Source organism: Cololabis saira, chromosome 20 (assembly GCF_033807715.1).
Source record: "Cololabis saira isolate AMF1-May2022 chromosome 20, fColSai1.1, whole genome shotgun sequence".
Taxonomy (NCBI): Eukaryota; Metazoa; Chordata; class Actinopteri; order Beloniformes; family Belonidae; genus Cololabis; species Cololabis saira.
The window spans coordinates 33,298,953-33,312,521 of record NC_084606.1 but is presented as its reverse complement, the minus strand read 5'-3'; the positions used below and the strand labels follow the sequence as shown (position 1 = coordinate 33,312,521).

At 39.9% G+C, this 13,569-nt stretch overlaps 2 protein-coding genes across 2 annotated transcripts; both read right to left on the bottom strand.

Moving 5' to 3' along the window:
- Positions 1-3,954: 3,954 nt before the first annotated feature.
- LOC133420090 (homeobox protein HMX2-like) lies at positions 3,955-6,200 on the bottom strand. Its single transcript, XM_061709658.1, has 2 exons — positions 5,944-6,200; positions 3,955-5,050 (listed from the first exon to the last, which is right to left on the bottom strand). Exons 1-2 carry the CDS (start codon positions 6,122-6,124, stop codon positions 4,509-4,511), a joined length of 723 nt encoding a protein of 240 aa, XP_061565642.1. The 5' UTR covers positions 6,125-6,200; the 3' UTR covers positions 3,955-4,508.
- Positions 6,201-8,362: 2,162 nt separating this feature from the next.
- On the bottom strand, positions 8,363-12,336 carry LOC133420083 (homeobox protein HMX1-like). The gene is made up of 3 exons (XM_061709652.1): positions 11,762-12,336; positions 10,533-10,727; positions 8,363-9,204 (listed from the first exon to the last, which is right to left on the bottom strand). Exons 1-3 carry the CDS (start codon positions 12,006-12,008, stop codon positions 8,774-8,776), a joined length of 873 nt encoding a protein of 290 aa, XP_061565636.1. The 5' UTR covers positions 12,009-12,336; the 3' UTR covers positions 8,363-8,773.
- Positions 12,337-13,569: the final 1,233 nt, after the last annotated feature.

The following is a 13,569-nucleotide window of genomic DNA, read 5'->3' as shown; positions in this document are numbered from 1 at the left end:
TCCCACCACAGTCCTTCAGAGGGACCGCATGATCGCTCGCAGTTTGAGATGAATGAATTCAAACAATAGTACTGTGCAATCATGTATTTTACACATAATGGAAACCATGTGTTTAGTGGCTTATTAGTGGTCAAACTGGAGGAACGTGCTAACAGCTAAAGATGGTCTTGAGCTGCACATTATCGCAGAATAACTCACTGAACTCCCTGCTCTTTCTGGTTTTGGGAGGAGCAGTCCTTTGTTGCCACTGTTGGCAGTCGGTCAATCACACGTGTTAAACTCCCTCACGGTGCCAACCCGTCATCGATGGCTCTGAACAAACAGTCTCGCCGGTGGCTGAGGTTTTTTTTCATCAGGTGGAGGGTTTTAATGGATTTGTCCTCACCTCTGACAGACGGGGGGCTGCGGGGTAGACGAGGGGAAAGACTCCAGGCAGCCGGTGGGGTCATTTGAGCCTTGTGGTTGCAGATGAGAATGCTGAGATGCAAAAGACCCAACGCTGCATGCACGGTTGTCCGACAGGAGGAGAGTCAGGAAGTCTGGCGACTGTAAACCCCACCCGAGCAACCCCACCCCAACACAAACACACTCACACAAACACACACGCAGCCGACTCCTCGGCCTGCCAAGTGGGCATCATTTTAATATGCATAAACCTGTATTACTACTCTAATGTGAATGTAATCATTTTATTGCCTTTACATTAACAATATGTTCAAAGTTGAAGTAAAACTGTAATTGCACCACTAAAAAATGAAATCTGAACAAGTAAATAGGTCTATAAAAAAGGTTTTTATTGGATTTGTGACCAGATTATGTCCTGCAGATCTAAATAATCAAAATACAACAATTAATTTTACCCATAAAACGTCATTTCTCTGATAGTGAACGTTTTCTTTTTTTTTGTGAGTTTTGTTTGAGTCAGTGTTCTATTTTTTCTAACTTTTTTTTTGTAACTGCGGGCTGCATAGTTTAAATGTATCTCCTGTCCTTAAATTGCACAGCAAAAAGAATTTAGCTGGAAACCTAAATCTCTTACCATATGTGAATAAGCAAACTTAAAACACATTGCAAGCTGTTTGCTCGAGGGTTCAAATACAAACGTGAGCTCTATTGATGTGAATAATCTGAGCCGTAGATGGTGTATTAGCGTCCTTACAGGAACACATTTCATTCTACAACCTTATTCAGATAGATTTATGCCATATAAGTTTATTATTAACAGTTTGGCAGATTTATTATTGGATAAGCAAATCATTAAACAGTTTTGTTCCATGTAGATCAATATTGTTCATGGTTCTTTAATATTAGTAATCGTCTGACATCTTCCTTTAAGTTTTACATTGAAGAAGAGCAGTTAAACCCTCATTTAATCAGACTTAAGTGTAATTGATGCCGTAAAACTGAAAATGGATTCATGTCAATGTTGCCGAAGGTAAAAGTTTGAAAACATGAACTGTATTGATGTTTTAGAGATAAAAAGAAACAACCTTGATGAGTTTACTGGATGGAAGAAGTCCAACCAAATGCATTTTTAGATGCAGGACCTGCATTATGTATGTGGTTCATGCTGTTGTAACACTCACAGTAATTCCGTATAACGATCAATAGTAAATAAATTGTACAACTAACAATTTCAAAGTGGTGAGCTTGAAAAATAAATGTTGGTCCACATGGTTTTGTGCCTAATTTGTACCAAATGACTATCCACCCATCTATCGCCGCCTAATCCAATGCAGGATCACAGGACCAAATAGCCAATGGGGAAGAAGGGGGAGGGGGTGGGGCGAATTATGTAATGGTACAATTTTAATAAGAATTGTGCTTTTTTTTCCACAGTTAAGACACGACATATTCAAACAGTGAGCCTGGCTTGACATCAGAGCAACAACTACTCGTTTGCTTAGACGCCAAAATCTCCCCCGTTCTCTGTGGGAATGACGAGATACAGTACTGTCGAACATGCACAGCAAAGGTAGACAGGAATTTAGCAGAGAAAACAACAGATCTGCCGGCAGACTAAGTGGGTGAATGAACAGGTTAACGGCGACGGGGCCTTGAATGGCTGTGACAGGGAGAAAGCAGCGAGAGGCTCCAGCACTGAAGGGTGAAGTGACCCGGAAACGGCGAGTAAGTGCAGCTAGCTGGGCCCTTTAGAAAAAAAAAAAACGTCTCTCCAGAAGCACTGATGCAAGTCCACCTACAAGCACATTTCACTTAATTCTCTCAGTCTCGCTGCAGAGATGCAGCTCCGGCAGCAAAGATAATCACACACTGGGGAGCTTATCGCTTTCAAATAAAAACTATGAGCCTTGTTTTAGATGAGGATAGTGAAGTTGTACACGTGCAGATAACACAAGCTCGACTTGAGTGACCGACTCGTGTGAAAGCTAATGTCTGTTCCCCTGCAAGATTCCAGGCTTAGATTTTCTCCTCTAGTATGAAAATGTACATTTAGCTACAAAGTACTGTGCACAACATCTATTTTTAAAAGAAACAAATCAGACTTTTCAGACAAATAATTCCTGAAGTCACTCACAAATCAGAGCACTGAACCCACACACTGATACCAGCATATTTTCATTATAAGGACAAACATATTTTAATGTTTCCATTTCTATATTTATAACCCGATGGCCAATTTATTGATCACCCGATCCGTTTTTGACAGCTAGCTTGCAGTATTTTTTATCAATTTACAGTGTGAAGCACTAATATTCAGGCAAGTGATCAGGAACAGGTTTAATTCCGTATCTATGAGTTTGAATACAATTTAAAACACTTTTTGAGAAAGGCACAAGTTTGACTTTTTTTTGTAATATCTTGATAAGTTGTGGAACAACTGAGAAGTTTAACTGACTGATCTTAAACTTGTGCGACTACATCATGTTACTACTCGAAAAAATATATGCATTTTATTCTTTTTTTTATCTTTCAAGGAAAAAACACTTGCAGGAACAAAACGTTTAATCTTAAAAATTTCTCAAAAATGTTCAGTTTTATACAAAAATCGACCTTATTTTTAAAAGGTTTAAATAAATAAAGTCTTGATTTTAAATGATACTACAGGTTTTATTTCACTTGCTCATCTGCTCCCCATGCCTCATGAAAGATTAACTGACGAAAGTGAGGAGGTAATCATTTAAAATAAATGTATAGCAGTTTTTATTTACATATTTTTAACATTTTTTAATGAATTTGCAATTAAATTATTTTCAGGGAAATAATGCTTCCTTCACCCCTGTAAATCAGCATTATGGGATTTACTTGGTGTCAGTGGTTTGGTCCTTTGACAAACCAGGAAAAGTTTTCTTTAAGCTAAATTTGGTTCCAACAAACACAAGTCTGCAGGAGCCGCTCAATCCAGACATCTGTTCTCTGTAACGGACTGCAAGAAGCAGACAGGTAGCAAAAACACCCGAACACTGACAGGAAGTTCCAGCAAAGTTTAAATCTTCACAACCTAAATCTACTCAGAAAGCTGAAAATCTGTTTTCCGTTCTTTGCATATTACAGTATTTAAGATTTCAAAGCAGGCTTAACTTGCATTCCTTATGTAAGATGGAGGAAATTGATTTAAAAAGAGTAATTTGCTTTCAAGTTAAACGTGGACAGAGTAAAATAAAAATGTATCCTTTATAAGAGTCAGGAATGTTGTTGCTGTGAAAATTAAACTGGAAGTGGTCAGAATTGAATATAATTTTGTCTGTGTCTTCATCACAGACAAAAAAATTAAACTTGGATTTCAAAAAGATAAAGTTTTCTCTAACTTTGTTCCTCACAGGGAACTACACTGTTATAGCACAGCATCAGACACACTATGACAATGTAACACTTGAAGGCCAATTGAAATCTGCTGATGGAAAATATTTCCAATTCAAAGTGGGCGCATAGTAAAAAATAAATAAGTAAAATTGCAAATATTCCACTTTTTTTATTGCAAAATTCCTCATCGGTACGGTTATAACTGCATTCACAGTTTAACAGTCACATGAAGGTCAGGTGAAAATAAAACGACAATAATAAGGCCCTGTATAAATACAAATAAACACAATGATCAACAGAAATTCTTGGATGTGCACACAGCCATGGAAAAGCCATATTGCAGGATAACAAGAGCTGAAGCAGCAACTCAGTAAGACAAAAGTATAGGGCCTATACATTCATTCAGATGATGTTACTGCGCAAAGTAAAATTGCCCAACTGCTTGGAGGAATAACGTAACATTTGTCTTATAGTTAACACTCCCTATTAACGCAAAATAATAATAATAATAATAATTATAGTAATAATAATATTAATAATACTGTAAAAATAATTTGGAATGGGAGAAAAAAAGTGGCACATGCATATCTTGGGCTACTAGATATGTTAATAAAGTTGGTCTGGAGAAAATTCCCTCAACTAGCCCAGGGGTTTTAAAATGAAAAAGAAAAAAAAAAGAAAAAGTGTTCAAAATGGAAAAAAGAGTATATGCAGGAATGTCCACGCACCCGCACATGAGGACCTCAACAGTCTGCATCAAACAGGCCGAAATATTTGCCAGCGTTGGAGAAGTAGATATAAGGCGCAGCGTTTGCAGTCGGGTATACGACGGGAAAAGGCATGTGTAACAAACATCCGCCCAGCAGGCTGCTGTCTTTGTATAAAGGTGGTAATTGCACGTTTTTCCCCCCCGCGTCTGAGAAGTGCTCTGCGGCCAGCGGGCTCTCCGTGTCCGTGGACAGCTGTCTCTTGAGCTTGTTGCGCCGGTTCTGGAACCAGATCTTCACCTGCGTCTCCGTGAGCTGCAGGGAGCTGGCCAGGCACGCTCTCTCCGAGCTGCTCAGGTAGCGCTTCATGTCAAACGTGGCTTCTAGTTGGAAAATCTGTCTCTTGGAGAAGATGGTGCGTGTCTTTTTCTTGACAGCGGCGGCTTTGCTGTCGGACCCGGGCTGGAGCTGCTGCTGCTGCCGGGGCGGCTCGCCGGCGCCGGCCTCCTCCGGTGCGGGCGCGCTCGGCACCGCGCAGGAGCCGGCCGGAGGCTGCGGGGAGTGCGCTCTGGGCTTCACTGGAGATGCAAAGCACACAAAATGTCAATGTTGCCGAAGCAGGAAAGGGGAAAGTTTGAAAATATGAGCTGTATTGATGTTTTAAAGATAAAAAAGATAAAAAGAAACGACCTTCATGATGGAAGAAGTCAAACAAAATGCATTTTTTAGATGCTCAGCTCTATTGATGTGAATAATCTGAGCCGTACATGGGTTATTAGTGTCCTTACAGGAAATCATTTCATTCTACAACCTTATTCAGATAGATTTATGCCATATATAAGTTTATAACAGTTTGGCAGATTTAGTAAGCAAATCATTAAACAGTTGTGTTCCATGTAGATCAATATTGTTCATGGTTGTTTAATATTAGTAATCGTCTGACATCTTCCTTTAAGTTTTACATTGAAGAAGAGCAGTTAAACCCTCATTTAATCAGACTTAAGTGTAATTGATACTGTAAAACTGAAAATGGATTCATGTCAATGTTGCCGAAGGTGAAAGTTTGAAAACATGAACTGTATTGATGTTTTAAATATAAAAAGAAACGACCTTGATGAGTTTACTGGATGGAAGAAGTCAAACCAAATGCATTTTTAGATGCTCATGACCTGCATTATGTATGTGGTTCCATGCTGTTTTAACACTCACAGTAATTCCGTATAACGATCAATAGTAAATATATTGTACAACTAACAGTTTCAGTTTTTTAAACTACCCAAAACATGCAAATTAATGTGTGCAGGTTGATTCATAAGAATAAAAACTGACCTTCGTAAGTAAATACAGCGCCTTTCTTATTCCCACTGCGTCTTTTTTATTCCCACACATCATTTTGAAGGCAATATCTGCTATAATTAAATTTTTTTTTTTTTAGCAATAAGTAAATAAACGCAGACTTTTTGATAGTTACCTGTCTCCTCGGAGCCGTTCTCGTACTTTCTCGGGACATCCCACGCACCACGACAATCGTTTTTACATCCATTGTCCGAGTCCGCGTCGTCCTGCTGCTTCAGGTTGAGGATGCTGTCGATGGTGAACCTCAAACACGCGCTGCGGCTCGGGGCGTCCTCTTTGCTCATGTTCCCCGGCATTGCTGCTCCTGCTCCTGCTCCTGCTCCTGCGAGATCCCAACTACACCGACGTCGTCCCCGGACGCTCCGAGCACCATCGCTGCCCGACTGCGAATAGCGCACGGAGACGGAGGAGCCGCCGCTCCGTGTAACTCACCGACCCGGAAGAGCGCGGATTAGCAGCTTTTGATTGGTGGGGGGTTGCGAGGGCCGACGAGGGCGTGATGAACATTTACGTCTGGCTGCCATATTGTAGCTTCAAACTCTTTCCCCTGTCGTCCGAGTTTATGCGCACTTGCTCAGTGTGGCATGACTATAGCGAAGCTCAAAGTCATGACAACTTCCCTTTGAACTTGGGGAGTTAAGATTTATTCTAATTCGGTGCTCTCTGGAAAATCCAAACTGGATAACGTCTAAGGCTTTTTGTTGACTTTTTTTTTTTTTTTTTAAAAAGGCACTTTCAAGAGTCCTGCAACATAGGGGTCATGAGAATTATGTAACCTGAGAGAGGGTTCAGTGGACACTTCTGATGAATGAAATTTCCCACCTCCTGCAGTCGCTATTTCTAATGAAATAGTCATATTTTAACGTATCTATCGATTCTCTGTCAAAGTATACAGGTTTATAGTGAAATAAGGACAAAAAATAATTGGAAACAATTCATTTTGTGCATACATTTTATTCACAAGTGAGCAAAAGTGTACAAAATTCTGCTTTAAACTCCTCTTAAATTTTAAAAAAGTGAATTAATATGATTAATAATGCCCTCCTGCTGATGACAATTAAAATAGGCCTAAGTCACAAACATCTAATTTTTTTTTATTATTATTATATAAATGATCAACTTTCTACAATTTGTGGATCAGTTCACACCATGCAACATTTTAAGTTCTGTGAACTGGTTTGTGTGTGTGAAACGCTGTTAAAGAAAAGTCAAAGCTCGTGGCTGCGTGAGACAGACAAAAAACTGATTTGGTACAGTTTGAAATTGTAAAGCCTTGTTAGGTTTAATGAAAGACTGAGTTCAAGCTTCTGGTCCAAAACCTGATTGTTGAAAGAATCAAAGCTTATCTGACAAAGCGGGCGGTGCGGCGGTGGCTCAGGAAGTGGAGCAGTCATCTGCTAAATCGGTGGTTTGATTCCTGGCCTCACACAGTCCACATGTGGTCAAACTGTCCTTGGGCAAGGGACTGAACCCCCACATTACCGCCCGAACCGCTCACTAGTGTGCGATCGTGTGTTTTTATAGTCCACGTAGATTCTATAAAAATAAATGTATAGATCTCTATAGACAAATGCAGCATGTGTTGGATGGGTGATTGTGGCGTGTTGTGTGAAAGCGCTTTCAAGTGGTAAGCAAGACTAGAAAAGTGCTCAATAAATACAATTCATTCACTCTTCTGTTTGTGTTGGGTTGAGATATGATAAACACTTTTCAAACACACTTCCACCCTAATTCCTCCTTTTAGCATGTTTACAAGGTCTGATCCATTTCTGAACCTCACCTCACAAGCCGAGAGACACTTTGACCCTTAAGTCATCACACGTGTGAATCATCTATAAATGCTCTGTCCAAAAGAAAAATCTTCACAGAAATGAAAATCTTCTGGAAGCTTGTGAAGTGTATTTAATGAACCCCTGAGGACACTGTGGGAAGTCTAAATAGTCTAAATAATAAGAATCACAGACACGACATTTAACACTTGCTCTTAAAAACTGGTTGTGCTTACAATTTCTTGGAGGAGGGGGGCTTTTTTTATGACAACACATGTATTATTTAAAGGATTGTTCAGTCTCCATCTCCCGCTAGATGAGTCATACTCTAAATTGGTCTGTACGGTGGCAGAGACCCGCCATTGCTGAAAATAAAAGTAACGCTGCAAACAGAAACAAACGCCGCTGCAAATAAAACAAACGCTGCAAATATAAAGAAACGCAGCTGCAATTTTAAAAAAAACAACGCAAATAAAAAAGCCACAACGGAAGTGAATTACGGGGGACTGTTTTTGCTGATGCACCGGTGTTTTTTACGTGAGAAGAGAAGTCCCTGACCACCACACACAGCTTCAACTTCACATTCATACAAATAACTATTGTTACCCACGGTTTAGATTATTCTTGGCATTATTATTAATGATAAAAAAAAAAAAAAAACAACAACACCGGTGTCCTCTCACATAAAACCACCGGTGCGTCAGCAAAAACAGTCCCCGGGAATTCACTTCCGTTGTGGCTTTTTTATTTGCGTCGTTTTTTATTTTATTTGGAGCGGGGTTTCTTTATATTTTCAGCGTTTCTTTTATTTGCAGCGGCGTTTCTATTTGTTTGTAGCGTTTCTTTTATTTGCAGCAGCGTTTGTTTCTGTTTGCAGCATTACTTTTATTTGCAGCGGCGTTTCTATTTGTTTGTAGCGTTTATTTTATTTGCAGCGGCGTTTGTTTCTGTTTGCAGCGTTACTTTTTTTTTCAGCAATAGTGGGTCTCGGCCACCGTAGGTCTGTGTTTATCAAACATCCAAAAGAAGCATTAAATACAGTCTGACTTGTTTTTTTGGAACTGCTTTGGAAAAGTCTTAACACTAAAATGAACATATTGCAGTATCTTTAGTAGATTAGTTTGAGCCACACGTGGACCGCCGTGGTCTCGTCGCCGCCTCCACGCCCATTCAGATTCACACCAGTCCTGACATCTGAGGCGTGAGGAACGTCACTGGATGGGGGAAGCGGCCAGTCAATGGGTAGTTGACCCCGTCTGAGACCCCGAGCACCGGGGGAGACACGTGGGCCAGGCCGGACAGGCCCACAGGTGTGCCGGCGCTCTCGCGATACAGCACGGGAACCCGGACGACGCGGTGCGCCGCGGCGAACGGGATGAGGGGGCTGCCCGCCTCCATGTCGGCCGTGATCTGCCGCTTCCACTTGTTCCTGCGGTTCTGGAACCAGATCTTGACCTGGGTCTCGGTGAGCTGCAGCGAGGCGGCCAGGCCGGCCCGCTCCGAGCTGCTCAGGTAGCGCTTCAGGTCGAAGGTGGACTCCAGCTGGAACACCTGGCTCCGGCTGAACACGGTGCGCGTCTTCTTCTTCCGCACCACTTTCAGATCACCTGAGATAAGCAAAAAGAAGAGATTTAACTGAAAAAATAATGTTTGTCAATATAGTTGTCAATATAGTTTTGCACTTTAATAACACTGGATCACTTTACTTTAAATACATAATAACGAGACTATACTAGGGATGGGTGATATTTTACCGTTCACGATAAACCGTCAAAAAAATTTCCCACGGTAAGAATTTGTATCTCACGGTAAAAACGATAAATTCCTGTTGATGATGTTTTTGTGTAAAGTTGATTTATGGTTCTATGTTAAATCCACGCACAACGTACGTGAAGGAAGGAAGGAAGGAAGGAAGGAAGGAAGGAAGGAAGGAAGGAAGGAAGGAAGGAAGGAAGGAAGGAAGGAAGGAAGGAAGGAAGGAAGGAAGGAAGGAAGGAAGGAAGGAAGGAAGGAAGGAAGGAAGGAAGGAAGGAAGGAAGGAAGGAAGGAAGGAAGGAAGGAAGGAAGAAAGAAAGAAAGAAAGAAAGAAAGAAAGAAAGAAAGAAAGAAAGAAAGAAAGAAAGAAAGAAAGAAAGAAAGAAAGAAAGAAAGAAAGAAAGAAAGAAAGAAAGAAAGAAAGAAAGAAAGAAAGAAAGAAAGAAAGAAAGAAAGAAAGAAAGAAAGAAAGAAAGAAAGAAAGAAAGAAAGAAAGAAAGAAAGAAAGAAAGAAAGAAAGAAAGAAAGAAAGAAAGAAAGAAAGAAAGAAAGAAAGAAAGAAAGAAAGAAAGAAAGAAGGATAAATTCCCGTTGATACGTGTTTGTGTAACAAACATGGCGGATCTGAGTCATTCCAGTTTTGCAGTACAGGTGGACTCATTTAATTGTTTTTAATTAATTTAATTGGTGTAGTTTAGTAGTATTTAGTATCTTTTAGAGCAGTGTTTTGGGGGGCTCCAAAGACTGAATGTGGTGATAGATTTATAGTTACAAAGGTGGAGTTGAATTGGTATTTTTTTATCGTCATTTTTATCGTTATCAGGATAAATGCCAGAAATTATCGTGATACATTTTTTAGTCCATACCGCCCATCCCTAGACTATACGCGAGTAGGGGCCCTTGATCCCTAAAAAGGTTAACTACACTCCTGATTCTCATGCAACTTTAATGGTATGAACAACCACTAGTTCGGAAATTCTAACTTTAAAGGGAAAAAGCGATTAAAACTTCACCAAACCAAGAAATGTGAAACTTGTGGAACATTTAACCTGTCCGGAAAGCAAAAAGGGAAGGTTTGAACTCGCAGTGCGCATGCGTGGTGACGATTCCCCCAGTTTCTGCTCAGTGCAGAGTATAATAAAGAGGTGAAACGTTATCCACGAAGTGTAATATGGCTCACCAGTGTCACTGCTGTCCTCCCCAGAGACGCAGGAGGAGGGAGCGTCCTCCTCCTCCCTGTCGTCCAGCAGTCCATCGTCCCCCTTGTCCTCCGCGTCCTCCTTCTCCCTCACTTTCAAATCATTGGAAACAAGTTCACTGGTTATTGGCGCAGGGTCGGGCTGTTCATCCGAGTTGCTGTGCTTCTGTAGAAGACCTATGGAAAGTATAATGAGTTATATGAAAAAAAAAAAGGATAGATAGACAAACTTGAAGTTTTTTTCATTGAAAAACCTTTTTTAAACATGGATGCTGATTGGTTTACGCCAAGGCTCGGCAACCCGCGGCTCTAGAGCCGCATGCGGCTCTTTAGCGCCGCCCTAGTGGCTCCCTGGAGATTTTTCAAAAATGTTTCACCTTTTTTTTTTTTCTTTTTTTTTTTCTTCTCTTTTCCTTTTTTTTCTCTTTTTTTCCTTTTTTCTTTTTTTTTCTTTTCCTTTTTTTCTTTTTTATCTTCTTTTTCCTTTTTTCTTCTTTTTTTCCTTTTTTTCTTCCTTTTTCCTTTCCCTTTTAATCTTACATTTCAACTTTTTTCTCAACATTTCAACTTTTTTCTCAACATTTCGACTTTTTTCTCAAGAAGGTACTTCAATATTAATCTTGACATTTCGACTTTTTCTCAAAATTTTGACTTTTTCTCGACATTTCGACTTTTTTCTCGAAGTGCATAATGAAAAAAAATCTTCCCCCAGTTATAACTAATATAGAAACATGCAGCATGTGTTTGCCTTCATTCTAAGGCTTATACAAGACTTTTCATTTTTTGCGGCTCCAGACATATTTGTTTTTTGTGTTTTTGGTCCAATATGGCTCTTTCAACATTTTGGGTTGCCGACCCCTGGTTTACGCAGACGTGCCAAGCATTACACGGGGATACATCGGGCCATGTGTCATGTGCACTATAAGCATTGCAAAACACCTTTGGTTTAGTGATGCAAAAGATAAACCACTTTAATATCACACAAATGCATTTGTGTGATATTAAAGTTTCATTATCGCAAACGTGTTTTCATAATAGAATAATCCTCGCTGTCCTGCAGGGAACTGTTTGCGTCCATGTTTATCTACACCAGAAACACGCGTGTCCATGTAGTGTAAATGAGCGATCATCTCATCTGTTTGGATCATTTTAAGAGCCACAGCCGTCAGAAGTCGGTTTGGAGAAAGCAGAATAATCAGAGGAGAACTTACTTTCGGAGCTCCCGCGTACTGTGTTTGGAAACGTTGCGCGCCGGTGCGGCTCCTCTCCTTCCCTCCGCGTTCTCGTCTCTATCCCCGGACACACTAGGGTGCGGGCACCGACCCTGGAGCCGGGAGTGTCCGGCCGCTCTTCAGCTGAGGAATCACCGCCCGCAGTGCCCAGCAAATTCTCGATGTAAAACGACGAGCCTCTCGACGGAGCGCCGAGCTTCGATCTGGGCGCTTTATCGTCCAGCATCTTGACTTTTTTTTTATTATTATCCCCCTTCCAGCCGGTTTTTACACCCTTTTTTAAATTTAAATTCCCCCCAGTAGGTGGATATTATAGAATCATTCCGTGGAATGCTTCATAATTCCCTGACAGTGTTGCCTCCTGCTCCGCGTAAATCATCCCGACGCGCTCCGTAAAGAGGACGGCCTGTGCCTGCGCAGTTTTAAGAGATCCGGACAGAAAATTCGTCTTGGGGTTGAGCTGAGGGCACAAGGCAAAGAGGATTTACTCCAGGAGAATAAAAAAAAAAAGGCTCGGCACTGGGTTGTTCCTCAGAGCCGTGTGATAGTCTGCCTTCAGGGACTGCAGAAATGCAGGATTTAGGTCAATTAGGGAGCACACCAAAGCAGAGATACGGCGTTGTCCTCAGGGCTGGAGATGGAGAATGCGTCATGAGGAATGGCACAGTACCGCCTATTGGTTACATTTGTCCATGCACGCTTTATATTTATTATGCACGTTGTATATCTGTTATTTTTCCATTATTTTACATCCTTATGACTCGATCCACGATGACCAAAAACTAAAAAAATGTCATAACTAGTTTTCCACACTATTTCCAACTATTTTTCGCTTTAGTTGGTAATTTACATCCCGAGAGTTATGTGCCCGACAAGGAAAATGGTATATTCCCTTCCCATTCAAAAATATAGGAGAAAAGACGAGGGTATAATCGAATATAAAAGGGCTAATTTAAATGTTATGGTATAAAACTGTCCAGTTGTAGACCGGAAAAGGGGCTTTGAAAATATGCTGAAAATCGGAATAGAAAACTTTTCTCTGCTACTATGCATTCTTATTTACACTTCAATGTTCACAGTAGTCAAGTCGAGTGAAAACGCTTGATTGTTATTTATTTCTCGTTTTCAGTCAACATTTTAAATTATTCTCTGTATATGTGTGAAACCACTCGTGTCTTGGCTTTTAAAAACATTGTCTCTTGAGGTCTTCAACACTACTGAGATACAAATCAATGCGAAAAATGTCCCAGTATTGTAACATGATCAGAAATCGATAATTTCCTTAATGATTTTCTTCATTTAGAAGAAAAGCAAACTATAATAATATTAAAAACAATACATTGATGTGTTTTTTATTATCAGTTTGTGTTCGTGAAATATATTGGGGGTTTTTTCAGAAAAGTTTTCTGTTTTGTTTCAAAAATATAATATTTTAATTTTCTTGTGTTCTACTTTTGGTTTGATTTGCTGTGTTTTTTAATCATTTTTTTGTTTGCTTTTATTATATTTATTATTATATTATTATATTTATTTTATTATAGCTTTTGTTTTTGAAAATGTGTTTTTATTGAATTTTTGGTTTCTGTTTTATTGCACTTTTCTTTCATTTTGTTTGATATAAGTTTATTTTGAAATATAATATTTTGCTATTTGTTAGTGTTTTCAGTTTTTTATTATCTTTCTTTTATAGTACTTTCTTATTTCTTGTGTTTTAGTGGCGGTTCTTAGTTTGTTTGTTTGTTTTCTAATGTTGTGTGTTTCACTTTGTGTCTTGGTTTTGAACGTCC